Genomic DNA, 27950 nt, shown 5'->3' on the forward strand with positions numbered 1-27950 from the left:
AGAATGAGAAGCAATCCAGAAATCCAGATTGATCCTTAAAAAGCCCAGCCCAAACCCTGCCCCAGCGTTTCCCTGCCCTTTGCCTGGGGCTGCCATCACTCAGGAACATGGGCTGGTAAGGAGCTGGCAGATTTTGGGCCCAGGGGACACGCAGGGGTTCAGGGAGGGACACAGAGCAGCAATGTGGGTGAGAAAAAGGATGAGCTGGTGATGCTGAATTTGATGCATTTCAAGATTTCCCCATGGACCTCCTGGCAGGCAGGTTGATGGTTTGAGATGTGCTTGAGGCTCCCCTCTGCAGCAGAAGCCATTTCCTCATCATCCTCTGGCCCAGTGCTCCTGGTGATTGAAGAAAATGAGCAAAAAAGGCTTAGAAAGGCCTAAAATAGATGAAGAATCTGGGGAAAAGATGCTCAGGTGAGGACAGAAAAGGCATCTCCGCCCCGTGCTGGCTCTCCGGCGCTTTTATGTAATGGAGCACGTGGCTCCCCACGTTCCTTGTGGGGCTGGACACGGGTTCTCTGGCTGCCAGGCTGGAGCATCTCCCTCAAATGATGTCAATCTTCACTGCACTGGCATTACAGCATCATAAAAAATTACAGAGCTGCTATTTTGGGTAGCAGCTCTCTCCGAGTCAGTGAATAAATGCAGCTCCATATGACTCACTCCGGGGGATTATTAATAGACACAAAAGCAGAATGCCAAAACCCCAGGAATATGCTCTGTTCCCACATGGAGCTTTCTAGCTTCTTGCAGCAACTGCTCTTGAGAACTTTTTGTCTCAGAATTTAATTCAATATACAGCTACATTAAAAGAATTAAATGTACAAATGTTCTGTTGAGCTCGCACCTCGGAGGCTTTGGCAGGGGCTGCTCTGCAGGGATGAAGGATGGGTGCTCCAGGGTGCCAGGCTCCATCTGGGATGGCAGGGTGGAGAAAGGGAGTCATTTCAAGAGGGAAGAATCACAGGGAGTCATTCCAAGAGGGAAGATTCACAGGCTTCTCCTTTTGCTGCCATGCGTGTCCATGGGGCTGGTGCTGGAGTTGGCTTCTGTGAAGGAGGTTCACAGTCCCACATGTGTTGATGATGAAGATGATGATCCTGAGGATGATGATGGTGACTCTCCCATCTTCAAACTCAGAGTGAGCATTTCCCTGGATGTCATGGGTAGATGTGTGCAGCTAAATTGAAAGAAAATATGATTTTTTTATAAAGCAAAGACATGAACATCTTTGAGTTCTATCAACTTTCCCATCTTGAAGAACCCTGAGCTGGGGCTTCTTTCCTTTTGCTACAACAGCACAGTAACAACAATAGGAATTTCAATCAGGGCTTACCCAACTTTTTGGATGTCTCATCTCCCCAAAAACAAAGCAAATAAGGTGCCCTTCCAAAGTCATCCCTGCATTTCTTGTCTCTTCTTCCCCGAACTCCTACAGAATTAAACTAAACAGAGAGAGATTTCAACCTGAAAAAGGAGAGTTGCCCAGCAGTACCAGGACCCAAAAGCAGATTCCATAAAGCCACATTAGCAGAAGTGCCACAAATCTGTGGTTTCTCAGTGAACACCCTAAAAATTGCCTGTACCACACAGTGTGGCTGAGATCAAAGCTTTTGATTTTCCAGAGTGCAAGTGCCATTACCTCCCCCCTGGGCTGGGGCTGCCCCAGACACGTAAAAGCTTCTTTAGCACAGGGGATGTTGCTCAGACTCCCCAACACCCCACAAAGGAACTGAGTCAGACAACTGATTCTATAGCCATGGAATTCCCGAATGGTTTGGACTGGAAGGGACCTTAAAAATCATCTTGTTCCATGGGCAGGGACACCTCCCACTGTCCCAGGGTGCTCCAAGCCCTGTCCACCCTGGCCTTGAGGACTTCCAGGGATCCAGGGCAGCCACAGCTTCTCTGGGCACCCTGTGCCAGTGTCCCATCACAAGGTGGAACTGGAAATCACCCTTTTGTGCAAAGCCCATGTGACATCTGCTCTTTGACAGACACACACCTCACCCAGCCTCTCCTATCCTGAAGGCCTGGTGTGTCAGCCAGGCTGATCTGGAGTTGAGTCATTGCTGACTCCAAATGGAAGTGACAGGAAATTACTGTTTTACAGACCTGGTAAAACCAAAATAGCTGGGAACAGAATATTTCTCTCCAGGCCCATTCTCATGCGATGACAGCGATGTCTTCGGAGTTCAAACACGACTCCCTGGTGCTTCATGGATCCCTGTGCTCCCAGTTCATCATCCAGAGTTTAAATCCTGCTGTACTCTGGGGCAGTCACCAGGAAAGAGGCACACTGCAAAAAATCCTGGGATTGCTGAGGGCCGGCTGCTCCTGCTTTTACAGGGCATGGAGAGGGGCACTGAGCCAGCCTGGAGTTTGTGGCAGGGCAGGACACAGAGGTGGCTCTGCTGGATCCCGGCAGGGAGACCTAATTCAGAAGAACCAAACCTCTGAATGCAAGGGAAGAAATGGATGTTAATTGGGGGTGGAAGGGGCTGGGAGGGGGTGAAGTGGAACTGCCAGTAATTAAACAATTAAACAAGAGACACAACAAGGCCCAAGGCTGGGTTTGGGCTGGGCTGCAGCTCCTCAGTTCCCCTCCCAATGCTTGGGGGAGGCTCCAACGAGGAAAAACAGCACCACTCAAAGGGCTCTGGACAAAGGAAAATGCACTTCAAGGGACAAGGTTGATTGCAAAACCCCTCCACCACCATTCTCTCCAAGATCCCAGAATATGATGTGGAGCTCAGGAAATACTGCATCGGCCTCCTGAAGAGAAGATTGGGGCTCAAATCCCTTCCCTGGCATTTTGAGAGGAACCTTGAAATCCCATTTACAGCCCAGCACAGCATACCAGATAGGAGCAAGTTCTCCTTCCCTTCCCAGCCTCCTTTCTCCACACTGCTGAATGTATTTGAGCAGAGCAAAGCAATGGGGAGGTAGAGCTCCAAGGAGAGATGCATTTCCAGCCAGAGTAATCTGCTTGTATTATTACAGACCTTCAGCTGCCACATACATTTAGACTTCTAACAAAATCTGCCAGGGTTTTGCAAAGGTGGAAGAATTCCAAACCTCCTGCCCATCCCAGTGCCTCCCAGCACCACAGCCCACCCAGGCCTTCCCAAATATTGCCATCTACAGCTCCAGCAGGGAGGCTTTGACTCATCCACAAGTCTGAAGCACCTGCTGCTGGCTGGAATACGAGCACAGGTAAGATGGGAATTGCTTCTCCTCTCTCCCAAAACGTCCAGCGAAGCACAGGTCTCCAGTGCCAGCAGAAGCAGCAGCAAGGAAAATGTTAAATAAAAGAATTATTAAAACTAAGAGGTGGCTGAAAGAAAGACCAGAACGTGTCTAACACAGTGTTTGTGTGGGACATTTACACACAAGATGTTCCAAAACAACAGACCCAAGCCCATCACTCCTGCACTACAGTGAAAGCTTTTCCAAAGTGCTTTGCAGAGAAGAGTTTGTGGGACCAAGCCCCAGGACTCTTTATTAATTAAAGTGTTTTAAATAATTGAAATGCACAATCTCTCAGCTCTCCCAAACGTAGTCACCTGCTCAAGAGCTGGCATAAATTATGGAAAAAAATCATATCCAGGAGAAGAGAGACATCACCTTGAAGAATTCATCCCAAAACCCAATAGCTCTGTAGCACTCAGAGATACCATAGCCCCAGGAACAGCGATGGGATGGAAGGGAAGGAGAGAAACTTTGTCTCCAGGGAGGTCAGGATACTTGGGAGGGGCTGCCTGGCCAATGCAGCTGCTGAAATGAGCAAGGATTTAGGGAAATCAGAGCTGGCTGGTGGCTTTTGACCACTAAAAGGAAACAGCTGAATACACCATAGAGGACTCTGACACTGAGCTTTTGTAGGGGAACCTGCTGAAGCTCCTGGGTTGTCTGAATCCGGGGACAGCAACCACTGGGCTCAGGCTCAGGCAGCCTGGGGAGCCTGCAGAGCTCAGAAAGCACTTCTGCCTTTAGAAACAGGCTGGTTTGCAGCCTCACAAACCTTTACAAACAGGCTGGTTTGCAGCCTCACAAACCTTTACAAACAGGTTGGTTTGCAGCCTCACAGCTGCTGCAGCTGGATGGGCTCGCAGGAACAACTGCCAGGTCTGTCCCCACTGCTCATCCCCAAAATCCAGAGGTAAATCCAGTGCAGGGATGGCAGCAGAGGGAGCTGGGGGCTTCTGGAGATATTCCAGGTACAGTACTGGTGGGGAATGAAATCTTCTGATGTGAATTGTCCAGCCCCACTCAGAGCCCACATTCAGGGAAACCTCTTTAGTCAGGAAACTCAGCAGTAACTCAGAGATCTGCAGAGGTCACAGGTGAGCTTTGAGGGACTCAGACCCTTTAGAGGGATCTGATTTTCAGAAAGCCCAGTGAAAAATGGCCAATATTTGGGCTGAGTGCCCCACTCCAGTGTCAGCCACACCCCAGGAGATGCTGTTAATGCAGCCTCAGTCTGGTCCACACCCATCCCACAAATGAAATCAACACAGTGACAGCAAACTACACTGGCAAAGCTTCTCCACTGGCTGCAGGGCAAACCCTGCCCCACATGGCATCAAAGCTGGAAGAAATATCAGCACAGGTAACAATCTTCTTTGAAATAATAAATACAAAAGCTGTATTTTTTTCCTTTTTTTTTTTTAACTCATGACAGCATTTGTTAAAAATATTACATCTGCTTTTGAGAAGGTAATATCCTCTCCATTTAATATGGAAAAATAAACTCTACAGGACACACAACACATCCCCCCCAGTTGGCACAGAGCTGCTTTAAGAGATCAGATCCACGGGACACATCAAGGCAGAGGAGAGGCTTGGTCTTCCTTGTCCCCAGACTCTTAAAACATCGTGTTGTAGGAATGGTAAAAGACAAGAATACATAAAAACAGTAAAATGTTTATTTTCTTAGAAAAAAAGAGATTCAAAATGATTGTGATCACACTCCCATTCGTTCTCAGCAAAGCCAATACTGCAAGCTTAGTCCTTGATTAAGATACCTTTTAAATGAAACCTTTTTTTCCTCTTAAAATACAAGTTCCTGCTCCTGTATCACTTCCAGTATTTCAGTGATAACATGCTTTTAATGGATAATAGTTTCTCAGCTTCTTCCCAGCTGAGAAACAAGGCCTGCCATGGCAAAAACATCCCATCTCCAAAGCTTGGAATCACCAGCACTAACAAGCACTCTGGCCCCAACACGGACGGACACACAGCTCGGGGGTGTTTCTTAGATGCTTGGATGGTCACTTATGGAAGCTTGGTATAACACTACCTCATCTGATAGAAAACAGGCCAGAAGCCTCAATAAAATCAACAACGTCTTTTGGATTAACTTTTAAGGATTTGCTGCGTATCTGGACACAGAAAAAAGTGAGAAGTTGCAACAAGTTTTAACTAGCAGCAACAAAAACAGTTCCTTACGAGTTCTTAGCAATATTCCTCATGTGTTCATTAGGAAACACTGTAACTGAATGGAGCATATAATGTGGAAATGGTCTTCTTCTGTTTATGGAGTGCTGTTCACTCGAGCAGACGTCCCAAAGGTTGTATCCAGAAGGCTGGGTTGGATCTATTTACACTGGAGGTGCTCCGGGGCGAGGGCAGAGCTGGCACTATGTGACATCCTCCTCCTCTGAACAGTAGTCACGACCCTGCAGGGACAAAGGCCAGGCAGTTGGTACTTGGAGAAGCACACAGCAATAAATCCAGGCAACACTGGCTGAGAGCAGTGCTCTGAACCTGGGGGGTTTAAATTCAGAGCTGGGCAGAAACCTCAGACACAGGGAACTGGCAGGAAACCAGGAGAGGAGACACTTCCCTTTCTGTCACTATTAATCTCATAAACATCATCCCCCACATAGTGAATTCCAGGGGGGCTCCAACAAACTGATTTACAAACCAGCTTTATGCAAAGATCCACCTTGATGGACACAGCCCCGAGATTTGTTGTGAAAGGATAATCTCTGAGGCAAAAGCAACAAAGCACATAATCCTATGAGCAGCACAAGGCAGCTGCTGAGAACAAGAATCCCTCATCTGATAACCCCAGCAGAAGTTTAACCCCAGAGCAAAGATGCCATTGGTATTGAAATGAAGCTTGTACTGCAGGGGATTCAGCCTAAGCTTCACCAAACATGGATTTCTTATCAGGCCAGTCATGTAATGCCTTCTATCCCATCCCAAACACAGGTGAGGAGCAGCATCTCTCTGGGTGTTTATTCCCTTTGGGATGGCCTGGAGCAGGCACATCCCATCCCATCCCTCCCTACCAGCTCCTGCAGAGCAGCAGGAAAGGAGCCACTGTCCCTGCTGCCCTGCACAAAACCAGCTGGAGCTGAGCTGCTCAGCACAGGCCACACAGGGCATCTTGCATCAAACAAGTGCCTCAAGTGCAGGACCCAACATGTGCACCTCTGGACCATTCCCCATTGCTCCTGGGTGCATCACCTGAGCACCTGGAGAAGGAGAGCCAGAAAGACACAAAAAAAGGGAGGGATGTTTGGTAGGAGTGATCTGTTGATTTGGGGCACACAGCTGGGCTGCACATCTGGAACAAAGGCTCCAAAACATCCCTGCAGTCCCAGGGCCAATGGTGGGACTGCAGAGCTGGCTTTGCTGGAGCCCAGACCCAGCAACGTGCAGGGCTCTGACAGCTCCCAGTGGCCCAGCACTGAGAGCAGAAGGGTTTTCTAAGTACAGTAAAATAGCCCCCAAGAGACTCATCAGCCCAAGTTCCAACTCAGCTATCACTGACCCAGAAAGAAAGGGGAAAAATTACATTTTTTTAACTAAAAGCTGTGACTCAAAAAGAAGGAACACTGAAAGTCTTTGCAGTGAAGCACAAATCTCTCGGTTTTCTCCAGGGTAGGGAGCACATTTGGATAAATCCAGGAGACTGAGCTGGTGGTGATGAAGGCTTTGTCCAAAATGCTTCAGAGCTGTGAAAGGCAGCAGCAGCGACTGAGGGCTGAGCTCAGAGCATCTCCAGGACATCCCTTCACTCAAGAGGGAGCCCCACGGCCCAGCACTCCCCACTGGAGGCCATCACTGCTACTAAACCCTGGAGCAGACCCAAATCTGACAGAGGAAAAGCCATCCTGCACTTTCCCCTCCTAGTCCTCCTGCCTCTGGGTGTGCTCCCTGGCTGCCAAGGGCACCAGTTCTCAAATGGACACCAAGAACTGCTCCAAACCAAGGTGCTGAGCCAGTCCTGGCCATGGCACAGACACAGCAGCTCCCAGCAAGGCCTGGAGGCCACCAGGAGCTGGGCTGGTCCTTCCAGATACATCACATCCACCTGCACTCTGCTGGGCATGGGGACACATCACACACACCTTCTGGTGGTCTGGCCAGCCCAGGTGATGCCCAGACTGCAGTGAGTCCCAGTGGTGCCCAACAGAGCTTTGGTATAAATGTCACTCCCCAAATGCATTTCTGTCAGTAATAACAAGGTCAGCACTGCTCAGGGAGATCAGAGAAGGAATAACGTGCCCTGTTGGCACAGCCCTCCCCGCTGCACCAGAAATGCAAGACAAGGGCTGTGCCCTCAGTGCTCCTTGGGAGGGGCTGGCAGAGGGAAGGCAGCTTCAGCCACAATCCAGTGAAATACTCTAAAATGTCCATTTTTGGCCTGTGGGTTGTTTCAGAGGATGCCTCCCAGATGCTGGAGGAGATGATCCCTTGGTCACTGAGAGGCTGCAGTGCCTGAGATGGGAAATGGTCAGCTCAAAGCTGGCAGAAACCACCCTGCTCCAGTGCTGCAGGGGCTGGACCAGGTGGCCTTTAAAGGTCCCTTCCAAACCAAACCTCTCTCTGATTCTACAACTCCATGGCTGTTAGTCAAATTCTGCCTGGGGGAGCAGGCTCCTGCATCCAGAGGGGCCAGAGGCACGGAGCAGGTGGCTACTAAAGGAATGTATGGGCCACCCATGGACCAAGCAAGTTGTGGGGTCAATCTGCATGGGCCATTCACTTCAAAGTTGGCCTCAATGATTCTTGTGGGTCCCTTCCAATTCTGTGGTTTCTGAGAAGTTTTAAAGATTGAAAGTGTAAATGAACTATGTTGGGGAAGATGAGAACTGTACTATGTGCCTCCAAGTCCAGCTAATCCCTGAGTAATCCCATCTCCCACCTCTGCAGTTTCAAAATACAACTGTCAGCTTCTGTGGATGTCCACAGAACACCAGGAGTGTTTCTAAATGAGTGAGTGAATTTAAGCCAAATTAAAGAGCAGCCTGATGTTCTTTTCCTGCTGCCTGCTCCCAAACCAGAGGGGCTCATCCCCCTCTCTCCCCTTGCTGCACCTCCAAAGTGCCCTCCTCCTGATGCCCCTCCAGGGGATGCTCATGGCATCCTTTAAGGGAATAAAAAAGAGAAAGAAAAAACTCGCAGGAAAAAGGCCTTTTCCCCATTGTGTGGGTGACAGGCCAATAAACAACCTGGCTCAATGGCCCCTTGTGCCTGCGGAGTGGGCAGGCAGGGAGGGACAGGAGGGTGAGGATGGAGGGGATGCAGGGGAGGGAGAGAAGGAAGGGGAGGCAGAGCTGGAGAGGGCCAGCATCAGCCCTGTCTCCTGTGGGCTGAGGGGCTGGGGACACAGTGCCCCCTTTGAGGGCCCACTCTGGGAACTCTTTTCACCAGGCTGGTTTTGTTTACAGCTCCCAGAAAGGACGGCAGGAAAATGCCGGGAGGCGGCACTAAATCACAGCGTACTCATTTCTGTCCCTTTCTCATTTTGTTGGGAAAAATCAATGGAGTCATTAAGAGCAATCCACTTTGCTAATGAGTTTCAGCCTAATCACCGTGCCCTGGGTACTACGTGGGGCTGGCAGCCCTCTCCCAAGGGCACTCCCTTCCCTCCATCCCACACAGGGAGCTGCCTTGTGCCCCCTCCCTATGCCATCACTGACCAGGGATGCAGGAGCTGCTGCCAGCCATCCTTCCCACGGGATGGGTGCTCTCCCACCAGCTCCAGGTGAGTGCATTGGTGCAGAAATCCCTGCACATCCACCCCAACACAGTGCTGGTGCTCAAGAACAAGCTGACCCGGGAGAGAACCCAGGTCATTCATTCACTTGGCTGAATACCAACACAAATGGCCTGATGCCAGGACATGTTTCTATCTTCTGAATCAGAGCTGATAGTTCAACACCAGATTTATCCCACCACAGGAGTGCAGTGATTGTCCCAGTCCTGGCTGCAGCCAGTGGAGCCCATTTCTGCTCTGCTGGGCACAGCAGATCTCAGATTTATCCAGCAGAGTTCCCTTTATGAGGGCTGTTCAGTCACTCTGTGCCTCCTCTGCTCTCCAAAGCCACATTTCTGTGTATTTCTGCCTTCACTCTCAGGTCAAGCAAATCACTTGTACTCCTGACCCACATCTTTCTAATTTACTCCAGGGAATGCTCTCCTCGAGCTTAATTGCTGCTATTACCTGTTGCTCATCCTCCACTGGAATATATTTCTGTGATTTCAGGCTAATTTTCAATAAATGATGATAATGCTGACAGCAGATGAGCTGCCTCCTTCCCACTGCCTGTCTCTGTTCCATCTCCCCCTGAACTCTGGATCACAGGTGCTTTTTGTCTCCCAAAGCAAAGCCTGTGACTGTTCCCAATAACCCCAGTGAGTGGGAAGCCCCAGGAGGACTCTCTGCAGCTGCTGCCAGATGTTGGGAACATTTCTGAGCCTGCCCTGCCACCTCTCAGGGCCTTGTGCTGCACACAGCTCCTTGGTGTTCCCTCTGCTCTCCTCTCCATGCTCTGCCACAGGTCAGAAAGTGTCTGGACAAGGTTTTTAGGAACATGGTGGGATTCTTGGGGTTCTCCTGTGAGCTGGACTCCATGGTCCCTGTGGGTCTCTGCCAGCTCAGGATATTCTAACTACACACTAACTACAGCTTCTTGTGCTGTCCTCTGCTCAGCCCTCTCCTGCTGCTCCCCTCTAACCTCTAACTCTGGCTTGGGAGTATTTTTACCTCAAATCCTCCTGTTTCTGAAAGGACTGGGCTGACTCCAGCAGAACCAATATCCAAGCCTACATTGGAGCCTGACTTCCACATTCCCAGCCAGTCCTACCCCAGCCCTCATCCCAGAATTTCCTCCTTCCTTCCAGCAATCCCTCTGAATGGCATTACCACCACCACAGGCAGCTCTGTACGTGCCAGCTCCGGCCCAGCCCCTGAAGCAGGGACAGACTCACTCAGAGACAGAGCAGATGTCCCCCTCTGAATGCCTCACAGTGTTTTGACACTGAATTTTGGTAGACAGAAGCTCTGTGCTTCATGACATTCTGTTTTTTACCTTCAGGTGACATTTGCAGGAGGCAGTGCAGCTTTGCAGGGGCAGCCAGGAATGCACTGCTGGGGGCAGAAGCTCTCCAGACTGTTTCAATAAGGCTTCTTTTGATCTCCAGGACTCACAAACACTTCCTGTGTGCAACACCAGCCTGTGTTCTTTCTATTTCCCACCCTGGCTGCAGAGTTTTATTCCACACAATGGCTGTGCCAGCTCCAAGCCCCCTCCTGCCCAGTGCTCACACTTCAGAGCTGCTGCTGGGTTCTTGCATTTGGTGACCCTGGGGGGATCTCAGTGGAGATGAGGGTGTTTTTTTGCTCCTGACTGGAGCCTCCATCACACATCCAACAGCCCCGGTACCCACAGGAACACCACAAGGGTTGGAACCTCACCAGGCACAGGCAACACCCCCCACACCTCCACAGAGCTTTCCAGCTGATAGAATCCTGCTCAGTGTCTGCTGCTGCCCTCCATCTCCCTGCAGAAGGCACTGAAAATGCTATTTAAGGATCAGACAAAGCCCCTCATATTTTCCAATCTTTTTTGGCATTTGTGACAACACTTAGAAAAAAAACGCGTTCTGAGCAAAGATGAATTAAAAACCCCAAAAGTTCTCCAATGAAGATTATTTCCTCAGGCACAGGAGGTCCCCAGGGAACACAAATCCCACATTCAGCTGCACATTAACTCCTGCCAATCCCATCAGCTGTCAGCAACTTGGTCTCTTTGACAGATAAACTGTGGATTTCCTCTGAACAGACAATCTCCTGATCCCCAGGATAAATTATCCCCAAGATAAATTAGCCCTGGAGATCACCTGGGAACAGCTCAAAGGGGATCCAAACAGCTCCAAGCACAGGGGACAGGGTCAGCTGCACTCCAGTGTGGCAGCTGGGGAATGAGGGTGTTAGTGCCCTGACCTCAGGAACAAAAATTAACCAAAATTCATAATTAGGTACAGCCTGATGGCATTGTCTGGTCTGCAGATAAGACACATCTTTGGAAAATCCATTTTACTGGAGATTCTGTGCTCAACCTTCTGGAAGGTGATGATGTCCAGGAAAAGCAACCTGAATATTCATAGGGTGATGCATTTATTCAAAGGAGATATAGCTGTATTATGGATATGTAGAAATTCTCATTTTAAATGCATTAGGTTACATAAAATCTCACCCCTGTGAAACACTGGGTAGAGAAATATTCTTCTCAGGAATCTATGAACTCCTCACTTTTACTCTTCCCCTTTTATGTCTTCTTTTGTTTTTATAATTTTCATTCTTTGAGAGGAAAGTAACAAATGTGTTTCTTGGGACAAATACAAGATGCACCCACTGGAGCACTCTGAGTCCTGGGACCAGGAGTGCTGGCAAAAAAGGCACAAGTTCAGAGCCAGCAAGCAAAAATTTCCTTCTACTCCACAACCCAACATGACAACTTAATAGAACAGAACAGAAAAGAGCAGAAGAGCAGACTAGACTAGACTAGAAGTAATTCATTTGGAGGGGACCTACAATCATCAACTGCCTGAGCACTTCAGGGCTGACCAGAAATTACAGGGTGCTGTTAAGGGCATTGCCCAAATGTCTCAAACACTGACAGGCCTGGGGCATCCAGCAGCTCTCTGGGAAGCCTGTCCCAGTGTTTGACTTCCCTTTCCATAAAGGAATCCAGTCTGAAATATCCAGTCTGAAACTGGGAGTACAAATTAGTACTCACTGTACTGTACTCAGAACAAATTAGTTTATATTTGCTTGTACTGCTACTGAGGAAGCAAATATTTAATATAAAGTATTTAAACAAGATGCACAACTCCCAAGCAGGCAGTGTGAAGAGTAAATTGGTGTGTGAACATCAGCTCCCCCATCTCCCTCCCTCATACTCCCAGGATGAGCTGTGCTCCAGCTCCTGCACTGCTGTCTCACAAAGGAGCCAAACGTGTCATTTAAAAGCTTTCTGAAACACAAAAGCTGCTCTCAGGACAGCTGAGATATGCAAAGAATTATTCATTCTCTTCTTCCAAACATCTCCAGCACCATTATTTCCCTGGCACAGCCCCGGGGAACACTCACAGCCACACCATCCCTTGGAGCCAGTGGCTGTTTCGAGGAGATTCAGCAAGAATTCCTGGGCTATTCCAGCCACTACAGCATTAACACTCCAGTTGTGATGAAACATCAAACCAGCAATGATGTAAAACCCCACTTTTACCCAGCATGTATGTCCTGAACATCTGAGTTACCCTGCCATGAATCCCAGACTGGCGACATTCCCCCAAAACAAAGGATTCTCTCAGAACCCCCTGCAAACTCTTCAACCTCCTGGTTTTCTTTGCACTTGAGCTATCTAACCAAGGAGCTGGAGGGGAAATCTTGGGCCAGACCCCTCCAAACCATGGAGGACACAGAGAGCTGCAGCAGGCAGGGCACTGTCCTCCCCATGCATCCTGAGGGACACTGGATGCTCACATTCCTGTGCCTTACCTTTTCAATTTTTTCATCAAGCATTCTGAAGAATTCTTGTTGGCTTTCAGAGATGTGCATGCTGGAAGGCAAAGAAACAGTATCAATACCAACAGCATTTATCCCATTATAGAACATTATAGAAGAGTGAGAGACCCCCCTCCCTCAGGACAGGAGGTTTTCCAGGACTGCCAACCTCACCACCACAGAATGAGACACCCACAACATGACATTAAAGACTCTGTCCTCTTGTCCTGCCACTTGGAATGGGGGAGAAAAGACTGACAACTGCTGTCCCCTCCTGTCAGGAGCTGTGCAGAGCCACAAGGTCTCCCCTGAGCCTCCTTTTCTCCACGCTGAGGGAAAGTCCCAGCTCCCTCATCCACTCCTGGTGCTCCAGACCCTTCACTTCTACCAATTCTTCAGCACCAAGAGGCTCAGTAACATGATTCTGCATTAGTAAAGAGGGCTGGAAAACACTCTTTTTTCATTGTCTATAAAATGCTGATGGTCACACAGGACCACAGGTCCTTCCCCATGGGGAACCTGCAAGCTAAAAACCCAGACAGGATGAGGAGACACAGAAAGGGTGACAGGTGCTTATCTATGGGGCAGGTGTTTATGGGTTTTTGGAGTGTTTATCTGTGCTAGGGGATGGTGAGAGCCTCCCTCCTGCAGGAAGGTGAGGCTGGAGCATCCTCTGGAGCAGCAGCAGGGAGGAGCACTGGGCCCCCAGGGAAATGTGCCAGGGACTCCATGTGCAGCACAAAAAGATGCAGAGAGGGGAGGATGGGGACCGGAGCCAGCGGGGACAATGATGCCAAATGGTCAGAAGGACACACAGCTCTTGGAGCCGTTCCCCAGCACACAAAGCTGGCTTGGCTTGCTGAATTCCCACCCATCCCCTCTTCCTCAGAGGGATCCTTTCAGCTGTAATGAGTTAATGCTCTCCCTGAGTGCCCAACAACGGGGCTGCACTTCCCCACAAAGCTCAGCATTGAGCCCTCCCTGCTATGGGCTGAACGTATACAAAGATCTGCTTATGTGGGACATAAATGGAGCTCAGTTCACACCAGGAGGGCTCAGAAATGGCATTAAAACCTAAAGCTGGTGATTCAGGAGCAGGAACAATTCACCTTTCAGTGGTTGAGGGAGTTCCTGTCCCCAGCTGTCTGCCTGTTCCTCAGGTTCCCACCTCCTCCTCAGATGGGGAAGAGATGCTCTTTTTGGGACAGCTGACCCCATCACCTGCACATTCAGGTGCCTTGCAGAGGGATTTTAGGGCAGTGCAGTGCTTTCTGAGAAGGCAAGTGCTTGAAAAATAGTCTTGCCTTTACAACATCATAAATCCAGTTTCTAATAAAATGAGATAATACTGTAGTGACTCACCCCAGCCATAATTCATAAGAGAACTAAAAGAAGGCAGGGGAAAAAAAGAAGTATTGTGTATGTATTTTCAGTCATATCCCTGAAAATTCCCACAGGATAATCCTACAGATCAGCTCCAGTGGAAGATGTCCCTGCCCATGTCATGGAGGTTGGGTTAGCTGATTTTCCATGTGCCAACCCAAACCATTCTGAGAGTCTGTGATCTGGCAGGGTAAAAGTGGTCTGAAATAACCACTTCCATTTTATGCTTCAGGCTGCTGTCAGTGCCTGGGTTATGAACCTGTCCCAGGGTACTTGGTGGCTGTGTTTGATCATTCAAGGTGTCAGGGAGTGAGTTTGGTGATGAAAAGAGAGAACAAGTGTCTGTGAGGTCAGAGCAGAGTGCAGGGGAAGCCCTGAAGGTGTGGCAGGTACCAGGACTGGGTGTGAAGAGGAAGGACCAACCCTTCTCCCTCTGCCAAAGACCCCCATAAAGCTACTGCTGGCTCCCTACATCCCCTGGTTTTAGAGTCCAGGGCTCTGGATGGAAAAATCTAAATCCTCCTGCAGGGGGAAGAGCCCTCACAATATTACTTTTCAGCTGACATCAAAATATTGTAAAGGAATTTATAATTTGGCACTTAGTCCATGTTTTGTTTAGAAGTAACACCCATTATACCAGAACAGTACTGTAAGATCCATCTAATGATCTATCTGTTAATTTCTGTTCTTCCAGCTGAGTGGATCTTTTCCACCCAATGCCACCCCACCCTGAAGTCAGAATTGTCATGGCTTTTAGATGATAAACCTTAAAATAAAAATTGTACATCAGAACAGCTGTTTGCTGACTTGGCAATTAGCAACTCAAACACATGTGGCCACTTTATTACTAAACAGAAATGCAGTGGTAGGTTGGGCAAACAGCAGAGCCTTGGGCAAACACTGGAGGTTCTACCCAACAACCTTATGTTACACTCTGCACCTCTCTGGGAGTTTCCTTATTTTTGCAGGTCTGTGATAGAAATATTTATCTCTCTCAATGCAATGTAAAAACCAGGCTTTTTGGTCAGTTCTGATTTCTGCAGGGACTTTTCAAATTAGAGTTTTATGAAGGAATGGAAGCCATGGCCCCATGCAATTCCTCTGTCGTGGATGTACCAAAATATGACCCAATGAAAGAACAGCCTTTTTCTATTCCAGAGTAATTAACCTCATGTTAGAGCATCTTGAATACATCTCTGACCCTGCTGGGAAGGACTGAGCCACAATAATGAAGCACAGCTTTGCTGAAGAGTGCTTCTACCTCCACCTCCCTACCATGAATTTCTTTGCAATCACATCCAAAGCACTTGGCTTTTCCCTTTCAAAAGGGGCTGAATTACACTGTCAGCTGATTAGGAAATAACTGAAGTTTCCAGACTTGAAATCGTGTTCAAGGCACTTGAGGGGCAGCAAGTTTAGGTTAGTAAGTGCCCTGAGGACAGGGCACAAGGAACAGCATTTCCACTGCTGTCCAAAACCCAAATCACAAATCTTTATCACTTGTTCTTCACACAATGATATGTGGCTCTGTGTAACCACTTATTCCTCAGCCAATTAGTGATTAAAATGTAACACTGAGTTTGGAAAGAAATGAGTTACTACTATCAATAACCAGCTCTGCCACAGGAGGCAAATATTTCATGTAACACTGACTGACCCCAGGCAGAGCATGGGCATGGAACTGCCGACCAAGCAGCTACAGAACAAGTTCATTTTAACAACCTGACCATTCCCAGTCCCAAGCAGAATCAGCTGCTAATCTAAACCAGGAGCTAGTAAAAACCTCCCTGGGACTGACCCAGCTGTATTTAGGAACATTAGTGGATACAGAGAAGTTTTTCCTGTGTAAGTTGTATGGAAAGCTGAGAAATAACACAGGGTCTTCTCTTGGGCACAACAGGATGCATCTCACCTTTTTTCAAGTCCTGCATCTTTGCTGTGCAAAGGAGAGGATGCTTCCCATCCTTGGGACACGGGTGATCTTACCTCTAGTACTCAGCATGACTTTAGGGCTGCTGGGTCATCTGGTCTTTGCCTAGGCAGTAATTGTGAACCTCACAGACACTGCTTGTGTTTATCTTTATTTTGATTTAAACAACAGAAATTGAACTTACTTTGCTCTGGGTTGATGTACTAATCCTGGGATCTCTTTATTAGATTTAAGTCTTGAATTTGAACTGGCACTTTTTTCCTGAAACACACAAAGAGCACACAACAGCATCAGTATTTATGAAGCACACAAAGGTGACAGGCATTTGTCATCAGGGTGTCACACCTGGCTGGGTCCAGGCTCAGCTGAATGAGAAAAGCTCAGCAAAAATGAAATTAAAGGTAACACAAGAGATGAAATGACCCCAGGTGGGCAATTTTTAAACACCCTGGGCTCAGTGGCATGTGGAATTGCCTCTGGGTCACTGATGAAATCCAGGGATCAAACTCCAGGCTGGTCGGTAACTCTCCAGCGGGCCCTGGAAAATGGGAGGGTGCTCATATAAATCAATAGCAACAGCAGGCTCCAGCTCCCCCAGAGCAAGGCAGAGCACTGGGAACGCAGTCCCAGAGTCAGCCAGCACCCCAGGCTGGCTCAGAGCAGAGTGGGAAACATCAGCAGCAAGGAATGTCTGCAGGAGGAAGCACAGGTCAGATGTGCTGGGAAAGAGCAGCAACTGCTCAGCCACGAAACTGGGCACAAGGGGCCCAAGGAAGCAAATCAGCTCTGGAGATCCCCAAAATAAGGATGTGGGGATGCTGGAGAGAGTCCAGGGAAGGCCACAGAGATGTGTCAAGGTCTGGAGCCCCTCTGCTCTGGAGCCAGGCTGGGAGAGCTGGGGATGCTCACCTGGAGAGGAGAAGGCTCCAGGGAGACCTCAGAGCCCCTGCCAGTGCCTAAATGGGCTCCAGGAGAGCTGGAGAGGGACCTGGGACAAGGGAGGGAGGGAAAAGAGAAGGGGAATGGCTTCCCACTGCCAGAGGGCAGGGTCAGATGGGATATTGGGAAGGAATTGTTCCCTGTGAGGGTGGGCAGGCCCTGGCACAGGGTGCCCAGAGAAGCTGTGGCTGCCCCTGGATCCCTGGCAGTGTCCAAGGCCAGGTTGGACAGGGCTTGGAGCAACCTGGGATAGTGGAAGGTGTCCCTGCCCATGGCAGGGGTGGCACTGGATGGGTTTAAGGTTCCAAACCAGTCTGTGTTTACAGACAAGAACACAACCCTGTCCTTTGCAGAGGACCAGAACCATTAAAAACATCTTTAAAAAGGCCTGGGAGGGGAGAGTTGAGAGGCAGCACTGCTTGGTAAGACCTCATCATCACGTCATGAGCTTCTGTAACCCAAAATTAGTGCAAACATCTATCTCTTATCTCCAAAATCCTTCACAGGGATACAGCCTCCTTCAGATCTCCCCAGCGCCATGTGTTAGGGAAAGCTGCTGCTGAAGATGGGAGAGGTCTGAGTCAAATCTCAGAGCTCACCCTCTCCACAAATCCCTCTGAATTCCTTAGGCACATCACACCCATGGCAATTTAAGAAACATAAACCCAAGAATCAGTGTTTTTGTGGGTAATTTTGGTGGTTTTATTTAGTCTTTGAATGTCTGAATCACACAAGATTTTGTAAAGGGCTACTAAATCACTGAATTAAAAAAAAAAAAGGTGGCTGTCTAGCAGTTAATATTTTAAGGAATAATTCTACAAGGGCTGTAAACATCAACTGCCTCAGCATATTTAACACTGTTTAATGCATATCTTCTAATCCTCCTAACCAGGGAACAGTGCCTTGCATGAAAATAGCAGTGAGAGAGAAACAAGCCCTTCTTCCAGGCCTTAACAAGGGTGTCAGTGTTTGCTACACCCCACCAGCCACTGCCTGCTCAGCATCCTGTGATATCACGCCAGAGCAGCAGAACAAAAAACAAAATCACTTTTTTCAAAGCATCTTCCAATCTCAACAGTGCTAGGAGGGTGTGACATGTACATGTTGTGTGTGATGAACACATGTGTGTGTACACAGACACACAACCCATGAGCTCATGTCTGACTCACATGGCTGTCAGAGCAGAACAAAAAGAGAGGCATGGGTCTCATGGAGAAGAGAACAAAGCCATAAATCAGCTGAGCCCCAGCCTCCTGAGCCTTCATCCTCAGATCCACTCCATGGGATGGGAAGGGGAAGGGAAGACTCTGATCTACAGCTCCTGTGTTGGAAGCTGTGATAAATCAAGGCAGCACAAACTCAGCTTTCCACATCTCTGCTCGTGGCTTGGTGTCAGTGCAGCTCCATCAGGAGCTGGAGTCAGTCCAAATCCCAGCCTAAAGAAACTTCTGGCACTTAGCAACAAATGGAAAGACACAAGAAAAGTATATGTTGCCTTCTCACTGTGGGTCCCAGATCAATATTCACAATATTAACTGACACATATGGGGAAAAGAGAAATAAAATTCCTGTTTAGTTGACTTCAAGATTCCAGAGTTTACTCTTTCCCTCCTATTGCTCCTGTTAATTACCACACCTCAATTATCTACTGCATTTCTCCTATTTAAGCAAAGAGTATGTTATCTTTTCCATCTGTTGCTCAGCAGGAACAGACAGAAAAGGAAGAGTTAAGAGAAAAATAAAACCCAAGCAGGTCTCAAATTGGCTCATTGCTTTGTTTATAACTCTTATTTACAGCAGTGATATTTCATTACAGCACTGATCGAAATATTGGCTTGGATAAAAATAGATATTCAAAAATAATTCTTCCAAATGCAAACAAATACAATATTTTTTCCTCATAGCTCTGAAGACAAACTGACTCATCAGAAATTAATGGCTTGGCTTCTAATACCGAGCTAACAAAAACACCTTGAAGTGCTTTAATGCAGTCAGATTGTTCTTCCAGACTGACTTGACTTTGGCTGAATGGTCACTTCTGGCAGTCCAACCTCATTTTCCCCCTTATTTAACATTAAGTAAGTTACCATTTTCTCCCTTATTTAACATTAAGTAAGTTACCATGCACCAAAAGAACCATAACTGGTTTTTGAGACCTAATCTATTGCAAACTGAAATGAATATGCAGAAGCTTGGTTTTAATCTAGCTCTGCTTATAAGGATTATTTACAATAAATGCAGCAAATGCTGCCCCACACCACAGGCTTGAAAGGAAATCCCCCAGCATGCTGCATTTGTACAGCAGCAGTAGCAAAAAAGGAGAATAGTGGACATTTTATTCCACATTATTTTGCAATTAATCATTATCAAGGTAGGGCTGTCATCCAATCAAGGTGATTTCACGTGATAGATTTGTTAATTATTGTTAATTCCTCCATAAAAGATGCACCATCTCCAGGATTTCAGGGCACTAACAGATGGCAGTGACTCTGCTGCCAGATGCTATTAACACAGCAACAGCCACTACTGCCATTATAATTAAATATCTGTCAACATTTCCCTTGATGCCTCCCCTCTGACGAGCCCATTTCTAGAGACATGTGAACTTCATTTGAAGTATTTTGCTTTTCTTCATAAAGGCTGCCACAGATTGACTCAGGTAAGCTGCTAACAGTCCTTGTAAAATAATATTCCTGATTTATATCAAGATGACATTTTCCTTCAAAGGAGCCAACAGCACCTTTAGCTGCTTTCTGGACCTGAGCAAATCATCATTAAAGTCAGTTAGAGGAAAAATGAAGCATTTGTTTTCTCTTTATGCCATAAAATATTCTTTAAAATAATTGTTTTTGAAAAGGAGGAACCAAATGCATCAGTTAGAAATGGACTGAATGATGAGATGTTAAATTTCAATATGCCAGCCCAGCAATTTTTAACCTCACTCAGTCCTGAGCACCAGGCTCAGGTAGTAATATCTCTCATGGGCTGTCGGCATCCATCAGGATGAACAAGGGAGAAGCACTGACCCATGAGATTTACTCAAGTTTCCTTGCTTTATATGTACTTAAGGGCTCATTTTTTGTGCTATCCTTTGGCAGGAAGAGAGCCTCTCTTCTCTACCTACCTAGAAGCAAAACCACCTGAAAACATTATTTAGGGTAACTTTATAACAAAGGGGCAAATCAAATATGGAAAAATCTCAGATATTAGTCAAAGGAGATTATTCTTGGATGCAATTTCATCAGAGGAATCACAATAGCCCTGCCAGAATGTGTACAGGCATCCAGTCCAGGAGGGTGTCAGAAACAGAATGCTTTATTAAATACTCTTGCTGTGCCAGGTCAGCCCAGCATGAAGGAGCTGCCCATGATGCCCCACCCCTGTCAGTATCCCCATCCTTGGAGATGTCTAAAAGCTGCCTGGACTTGCCCCTGGGCAGGAGATTCTAGATAGCCCTGCCTGAGTCACAGGGCTGGACCATGGACATCCAGAGGTCTCTTCCAACCTCATCCAGCCTTTAGTTCCATGATAAAGTATAATCAGAGCCTGGGAAAACCCCCTTTTGAGTAGGTTTGTTGAGTTTTATCCCCAAGCAGCAGTGGGAGAGACTGAGGCCATTCAAGCATGCAGCAGCAACCACAGTGCCTGGCATTAATTTTGGGAAAAAAACCTGATTCTGCAAACCCAGCCAGCACCATGCAGTGAGTCTGCACTGACACAGGGAGTGCAACCCAGGCTTGGCAGGGAAAATTCCTGTGCTTTCACCAGGGATCCAAAACGTGTTCCAGAGGGCAGACCTCATCCTGAAACCAGCCACTCAATGGAGCTCCTCCTTCCCAGGGAAACTGCTGGGAAATTCTGCTGTAGGAACTCCAGCTCCTGGAATGCAATATGGAAAAGCAGGGTTCGTAAAGCCCAAAAAAACCCCAAACCTTTACTTCAAAATGGGATAAAAACAGGTTAAAAAAAAGAGAAATGTGTAAATCCTGAGCAGCTTCCTGCAGCCCACCAAAAGGCCTCCATTGCTGTGAAGACAGGGAATGCTGCTTTCAGTGTTTATTTACCAGTCATGCAGAGGGGCACACACGGTGAGTGGGGCAGTAACACATTGATAATTCTTTTTAAATGCTTCTGAGATGTTAAAAACTGTGAAGGGATTATTTTCAGAAGAACATCTAACACCCTCTTTACACTCAACTCAAGCTGCAAGAGCTCAAAAATCAGAAAAACCCAGCCAAAAGTATAAAGTCAGGGGGAAAATAAAGAAGAAACAAAGGAAGATGAAGGGAAAAGCTCTCTCTGGAGTTAGTTGCAGGGCTTCTCCTGCAGTACCTAAATATAGCTCACCCTCAGCCCAAGTCAGTGGCCTTTGAGCTTTGATGGAGGACATCACTGAAGAGCAGGAGATAAAAAAATGAGGGCAATTCCCAGCACTGAAGGGTTTTCACAGAGTATGTGTTTACTAAGTCTAATGGCTACAACTTTCTACGCATCCTCATCATCTTTTCTCCCAGGCAATATTAGAAAGTCTGGGCTAATTAGTTACAGTAATTCCAGTTAATTCTGTCGAATAGCAGCCAAACACCAGAGCTTTGTGTGGAAAGCAGACATGGGAGCAGCAGCTGGCCTGATGACAGGGAATTAGGGCAGGTAAACAAAAGAAATTACAAATAAGGCACATAAATGATAAATAAGTCCTACCAATAAATCCTGCTATCTTACCTGCACCTTGCCATCCTGCTCCCTTTCAGAGCTCTGAGCTTTTATCAGCCCACATGGGTGAATCCTTGGGGTTCTTTATAGCTTGGGACACCAAGGTCCAGAAAAATAAAATCTGGATTTCTATCTCAAAGTTCCTTTCTGCACACAGACTGATAAAACTCAAGGTGTCCCTTAGAGAAAACAAGAGGAGTAATCACTGGTGAAATGCCTCTGTTGTGAAATATGAGGATTATGCTGCCCTGACAATCAGGGTTTTCTGGTTCCTTCAGCCTCCACAGCACTCTAAAAGGTCAGCCAGGATAAGAAAATGAGCACAGTAGAGATAAATAAAGCCAGAACATTGTCTCCAAAGGTGCATGAAGTTTCAGGTGACATGGGAAATTGCCTTGCTCCTGCAAGGAGCCCTGCTCATCCATGTAATAACCCCAGAGAGCACGGGCAGGAAGCAGAGGAAGGGACACGTCTGCAGGACCGCCAGCAGGAGGGGATTTGCAGAATGAAGATACAGAACATCCCCTCTCCTTGGCAGGAGGCTGAAATCTGTCCCTCACTGCTGTATGCCCCAGAAATCCAGGTGGCAAGGTGCCTTAGAGCACAAGGAACAGTGGCATCAAAATATATCCAAAATACTGCAAACAAAATGCAGGAAGGGCAGGAAGGAGACCTGCTCTCCAGCTCTCATTAATATACCTGATCTTCAATGACTTGGGTACATCAGACCGGGTGAAACTTTTATCTAGCAAATAAAAAACAGATAGAAAAAAGTTTAAAACCCCATTGCTGATGACGTGGAACACCAGGCTGACTCTTGAGGAAACCTGAGAGAACATTTGGCAACAAAAAGCACTTGGCAACCTTGCACTTCTGCAGGTATGTTGCTCTTCTGGATTGTTATCTAGAGCCACCCTAGACAACAAAACCTGGCTCAAAAATTTATTTTCTGCTTAATAATTCTCTGTGCCATCAACTATTCTGTCTCTCTGGCTCAACCAGCTTTTATAGAAATATACTTATTTATAGTAAATGCAGGTATTACTCATGCTCCCAGTTCCTCATGCGTGTCTCCTGAAGGCCTTTTTCCACCAAGTGCAGCAGCACAGAAAGAGCTGGCAATGAGCATGAAACAACAGGACTGGATAAAGTCTGTGAAACATTGACAGCCAGGGACAAATGGTGTGAGAGGGAGTTGGGGTGTCAGGGTATTCCTGCTCCATGAAGGCTCCTTGCTGGAAAGGCAGGAAGAGTTTTTTAAAGAGGTTTATGGCCTTCACACCTACATGAGAGAAATAGCTGGAGAAAGGTGTGTGCCGTGGTTAAATAGCTGGGTCTACATTTTCAGCAGCTGTAGTGAATTCTAAAGCTGCTTTTCTAGAGCCAAACTGGTCTTTTTCAGCCTGTTTTTGGAACATGCTCTACTTTAACCCTCTGTAAAATCAGTTTCCTGAGAGATGCCTTCTCATGCAAGAAAAGCCTCCTGAGATCTTCCTGTGCTGTCAAAACCAAACAGGACTGACACAGCTCCTCCCTCACTACCTAAATACAACATTTAGGGTTACACTGTAGGATGAGCTCATGGAAATGATGGTGACCACCAAAGAGCCACACTGAGGAGGTGGTAAAAATAGCAGTTGGTTCCCCTCACCTGAAAACAAGAGCATGGTGATGGTGCTTCCTCTGGAGTTAGGATGGTCACTGGTTGTCATCTGTCAAATGCAGGTCTGGGCTGACTATGCTTATTACATTTTTCTTATTACATCCAAGCAGTTCCATAAAGTGCACGGACATCCTCCTAGATGTCAGGATAATGACAGTGTCCCATTAACCAAGTCTTAACGGGGAATTTAGCAGACACATGAGGTGGAGCAGCTTGGCCGTGAGGGAAGGCTGAGAGAATTGGGATTGTTCAGCCTGAAGAAGAGAAGCTTCAGGGTGACCTAACTGTGGCTTTCAGTGCCTGAAGGAGCCAAAGGAAAACATGGAGAGGGACTGTTTACAAGAAACGGAGTGCCAGGACAAGGGGAATGGCTTCCCACTGCCAGAGGGCAGGGTTAGATGGGATATTGGTGAGGAATTGTTCCCTGTGAGGGTGGGCAGGCCCTGGCACAGGGTGCCCAGAGAAGCTGTGGCTGCCCCTGGATCCCTGGCAGTGTCCAAGGCCAGGCTGGATGGAGCTTGGAGCACCCTGGGACAGTGGAAGGTGTCCCTGCCCATGGCAGGGAATGGGACTGTGTGGGCTTTAAGGTTCCTTCAACCCAAACCACTCTATGATCTTTCCCCCATCTTGTTCTAACCTGGGATTTACAAAGGATGGAACAAGGGAAATCAAAGACCAAATCCTTCTGGGTTTGTTGCCTACGGTTAAGAGGAAAACTCGAATTAATTAACGATGTGGTGCAAATGAAAAGACACTGTTACAACATAGGTAAGCAGAGTGAAATGGTAGCAAGAAATTAGGAATGATGTAACCCTGAGAAGTGAGATAACAGAAAACCAAGAGTGGTGCTACTCAGCAATACACATACATTAACTTCAGGAAGGGTTTGTGTGTTCCAAACCAGCAAGAATTCCCTACAATAAGCTCTCATTCTCCCAGCACTGTCCAAGGCTCTAATTTTGAGATTTTCAGTAATTGCAATTATGTAAATGCCATTGCTGGAACATATTTTCAATGTCTGTATTTTGCTCCTCTCAATGTCTGTTTTATTTGCATTAATTCTCAAATTTGCACCAGGCATAAGATTTAAGACCCAAGAGAATGAATAACAGCTCTTGCTACATGGCAAATTCCAGCACGCCTGGGTAAAATGTGCATTTTAAAGGATGTAATAGTTGGAATATTATTAAGTATCACATATGTACTATGACACACATGAGAAACATTAGGACTGCAGGAAAAGCCTTACATCTGATCTGTGTATTTTGTACCACCTTCTCCTTGTTTTAGTTAGCAGCTACTTTTGAACAGCAGAAAGAACCATTATTGTTTCAAAGACTACAGTGGCCTGCTTACTTACTGCATTTCCAATCCTCAGCTGTATAAGCATGGATTTTGCCTGGATTCTCCCAACACATTTATCTGAGAGTAATACTGAGAAGAGAAACCATATACATCAGAATGGAAGACAATCATAAACGGTTTAAAATTTTATAAGCCATTTAAATCAGTAATGGAGGCTGGGTTTTAAGTGTTTATCTCCTCTAAGTCTCCTTGGAAGAAGAGCAGATAAATAAGTGTAACTCTTAAGTGCTGGCAAAATGAGGCACCAATATATTCCAATGAGGATGTAGAAATATACCTCTGATGCTCAGGGTGGTGCAGGTTAGATGATATCCAAACCAATACTGGGAGAAGAACTAGCCTAAAATACAACTACAGGCCTGGAAATATTCAAGCCCATCATTTAGGACATTAATGGTTAGATTCAATGATCTTAGAGGCCTTTTCCAACCTTAGCAATTCTATGATTCTTTCAACCTAAGATGACCTGTATTTCAGAGTCCCAAAATGACTGTATGCCTGTTACAGCCTTTAATACCCACTCTGCTTTTCCATCCTCTCATCTTCTGCATCCCCTCTTCCCAAAACCACTCCTTGTAGGTGGAAGAGGACATGGAGGAGACTCAAAATGAGCTCTGCCCTCCTCTTCCATAAGGCAGCAAATCTTTCCTCCAGGAAAAGCCCAGAATGAGGTGTCAGCTCCCTTGGGAGCGACCAGCCATGGAAAAGGAGACACCATGCTGTGCAAGATCAGGCAAGCAGGGATGGATCCATCCTTCACCCACAGAATTTCAATGTCTCTCTTGATCAGAACATGAAATAGCACAGTGAAACCCTACAAGATCAGTCTCCTCAGATCTTCACCTGGTATCAACCATCACAAAAGTAAGATATTTCAAAATACCACCCAATTGCACCACCCCAGGGCATGAACCCAAACCACTTCAACAGATTTCTGTCTAACCTGTTCTCCAAACTCCCATCCCACAGGTTTTCCCAAGAGGCTGTCTTTCATTTCACCACTTCCCTGAAAGTTCAAACGTTTAACCTACTACCCAGCTTTAATCCTTGCCTGGTGCCTTCCTGCCTCTCTCATGGAGAAAATACGATTGTGGTGCCTTTTAAAGCAACCTTTCCTATACTGGATGACTCGTTTCCTTCTGTATTTTTAGGCTAAACAAATCAATTCCTTCCATCTTCCATTACAGCTTACGTTTGCTAAGCATCCTATTCTTGTCATCCCCCTCTGGCTCTTCCCCATTTGCCCACATCTTTTCTACTGAGCACATTTCCAATTTCAGCCACATTATTTAAAGCCCCTCTGAAGTCAGGATGGATCACATGCATTGCTATATGTATTTTTTTTATTCCTGTTTTTAATTCATTACATCAAACAAGCAAGGTTGACCTACAACAGATATAGGGTGCACCTGGAAACTATGCATTCATACTGAAAAAAAACTAAGGTAAAAGAATGTTGAGGGAGAAATTAGCTAAGCTCACCTTCTCTAATGTCTGCAAAACATTTGTGGTACAGTGCTCAAGATTCTCTCACACCAAAAAAGTTGGTGAGGATGGTCTGTCTTCCTGCCTCAATGCTTGAAATATTAAACAAAACAATTTGGTGCTAACAGAAATATCAGGAGGTAAAAAAACCACATATTCTATGACTCACAGATCATCAGGTCTCCTTAAAATTAACCAGAATCACATGTAACATGCAAAACAGGTGTTCTTAAATAATTCCAATTTTGCTATCTAAGCGAAACTGGCTTCCAAGTCTATAGTTGATTTCCAGCCATTTGCAGACACCAAGTTTTAACATAAGTTCTATTTTCTTTTCAAGTGAGGTGAGTGAAAAGATAAGCACCTCTAAAATTTAACAGGGTTGTGCCATCACAGGAATGTTGAAAAGGGATGGACCAGCATGTCCCAAACAAGAAAGCTCTCTGCCTGAGTCAGAAATTAATTCCAATGCATGGTCATAGGCATACTACTTACAATGAGGAGAAAACTAGAGTTTAGTGTGGAGATATGGCCTCATTTTTCACTGCAATGTTGTACTATTAGCATTCAATTACTTCCCTACACTTAATTAACTCCTTGTTGAATCTTAATGTGATAATGAGAACTTTAATTCAAACCATATACCATGTCAATGCTATGATCCTAATAGCAAAAATAGATTTTATTTAAGTCACCCAAGCCCCATAATTCCTCTTCCTTTTTATAACACTGTGATTCATACAAAAGCACAGCAGATGCATCAGAACAAGAATCTTTCCCGATTGCCACTAAAAAGATTAACAAAATCTATTTTGAAATCAAAATCAGTTGGCTGTGATTAATAGTTCTCACTTGTTCATCTAACTGCAAACTGAAGAGCAGCAGAGATGGTGATTGAGGCTCTCTGGAGACCCTGTATGTATGTTCAAGCACCTGGTTCGATCATTCATTCTGACAAAACTTTCACCTTTTGAACAACCCACAGCAGAGACCCCATGATATGAATCCCTCTCTTGGCCCTCCCATGCCTCACACTTCATAAACACTCAAAACCAGACTAGAGACCTACCAAACCCAGAACATCAGGCTCCAGCAAGGAGCTCACTTGACCTCACTTGAAGAGAAGGCTCTTCAACTCCATAAGAAACACCAACAAAAAACAGATCACATAACTCTACAAAGATAACTGGAAACATTATGCTTGGCACATAGCAGCCAAACCTAACAATCTGACAAATCTCCCCTAAACTTCCCAACCTGAAGGATTGCAAAAGCAGTTTTGAAACAAAGAGGGGCACAAAGTGTGTGTGAGGATCATGTGTTTACCCCAGCAGTGAAATGCAGAACTGCTCTAATTCCCTGATTCTTCATGAAGAGCACAGCCTTCCACATCACTGAGGCTTTGCGATGCAGTGGAGTATGTGCTTAACAAAACGTGCCTAAACTCACTGCTAACAGTTTTCCTGATGTGAACTTCAACGCTTTGCTCCTGGATCTGCAAAGCATTCGAAGGCCCAGAGGTCCTTAAACGTCACTAAACATGGAGGTGCCTAAATCCCCTGAAGGTCAATGGTGCACAGGCCCACTTGCTGCTCTCCTGAACCACGGCCTGCATGAGTCCTCCAGCATGTGCTGAAGAGTTATCTTGCAGGTATTAA

At 46.5% G+C, this 27950-nt stretch overlaps 1 protein-coding gene across 1 annotated transcript in view; it reads right to left on the reverse strand.

The window, feature by feature from the left end:
- Window positions 1-4712: 4712 nt before the first annotated feature.
- Window positions 4713-27950, reverse strand: part of C9H1orf21 (chromosome 9 C1orf21 homolog) — a 101839-nt gene continuing 78601 nt past the window's right edge. The window contains exons 4-6 of the mRNA XM_058030628.1: window positions 16312-16388; window positions 12809-12869; window positions 4713-5684 (exon numbers count right to left, since the gene is read on the reverse strand). Of these exons, the coding sequence (XP_057886611.1) occupies window positions 5646-5684; window positions 12809-12869; window positions 16312-16388 (177 nt within the window). The 3' untranslated portion in view covers window positions 4713-5645. The remainder of the gene's footprint in view (window positions 5685-12808; window positions 12870-16311; window positions 16389-27950) is intronic.

This window comes from Melospiza georgiana, chromosome 9 (assembly GCF_028018845.1).
Source record: "Melospiza georgiana isolate bMelGeo1 chromosome 9, bMelGeo1.pri, whole genome shotgun sequence".
Taxonomy (NCBI): domain Eukaryota; kingdom Metazoa; phylum Chordata; class Aves; order Passeriformes; family Passerellidae; genus Melospiza; species Melospiza georgiana.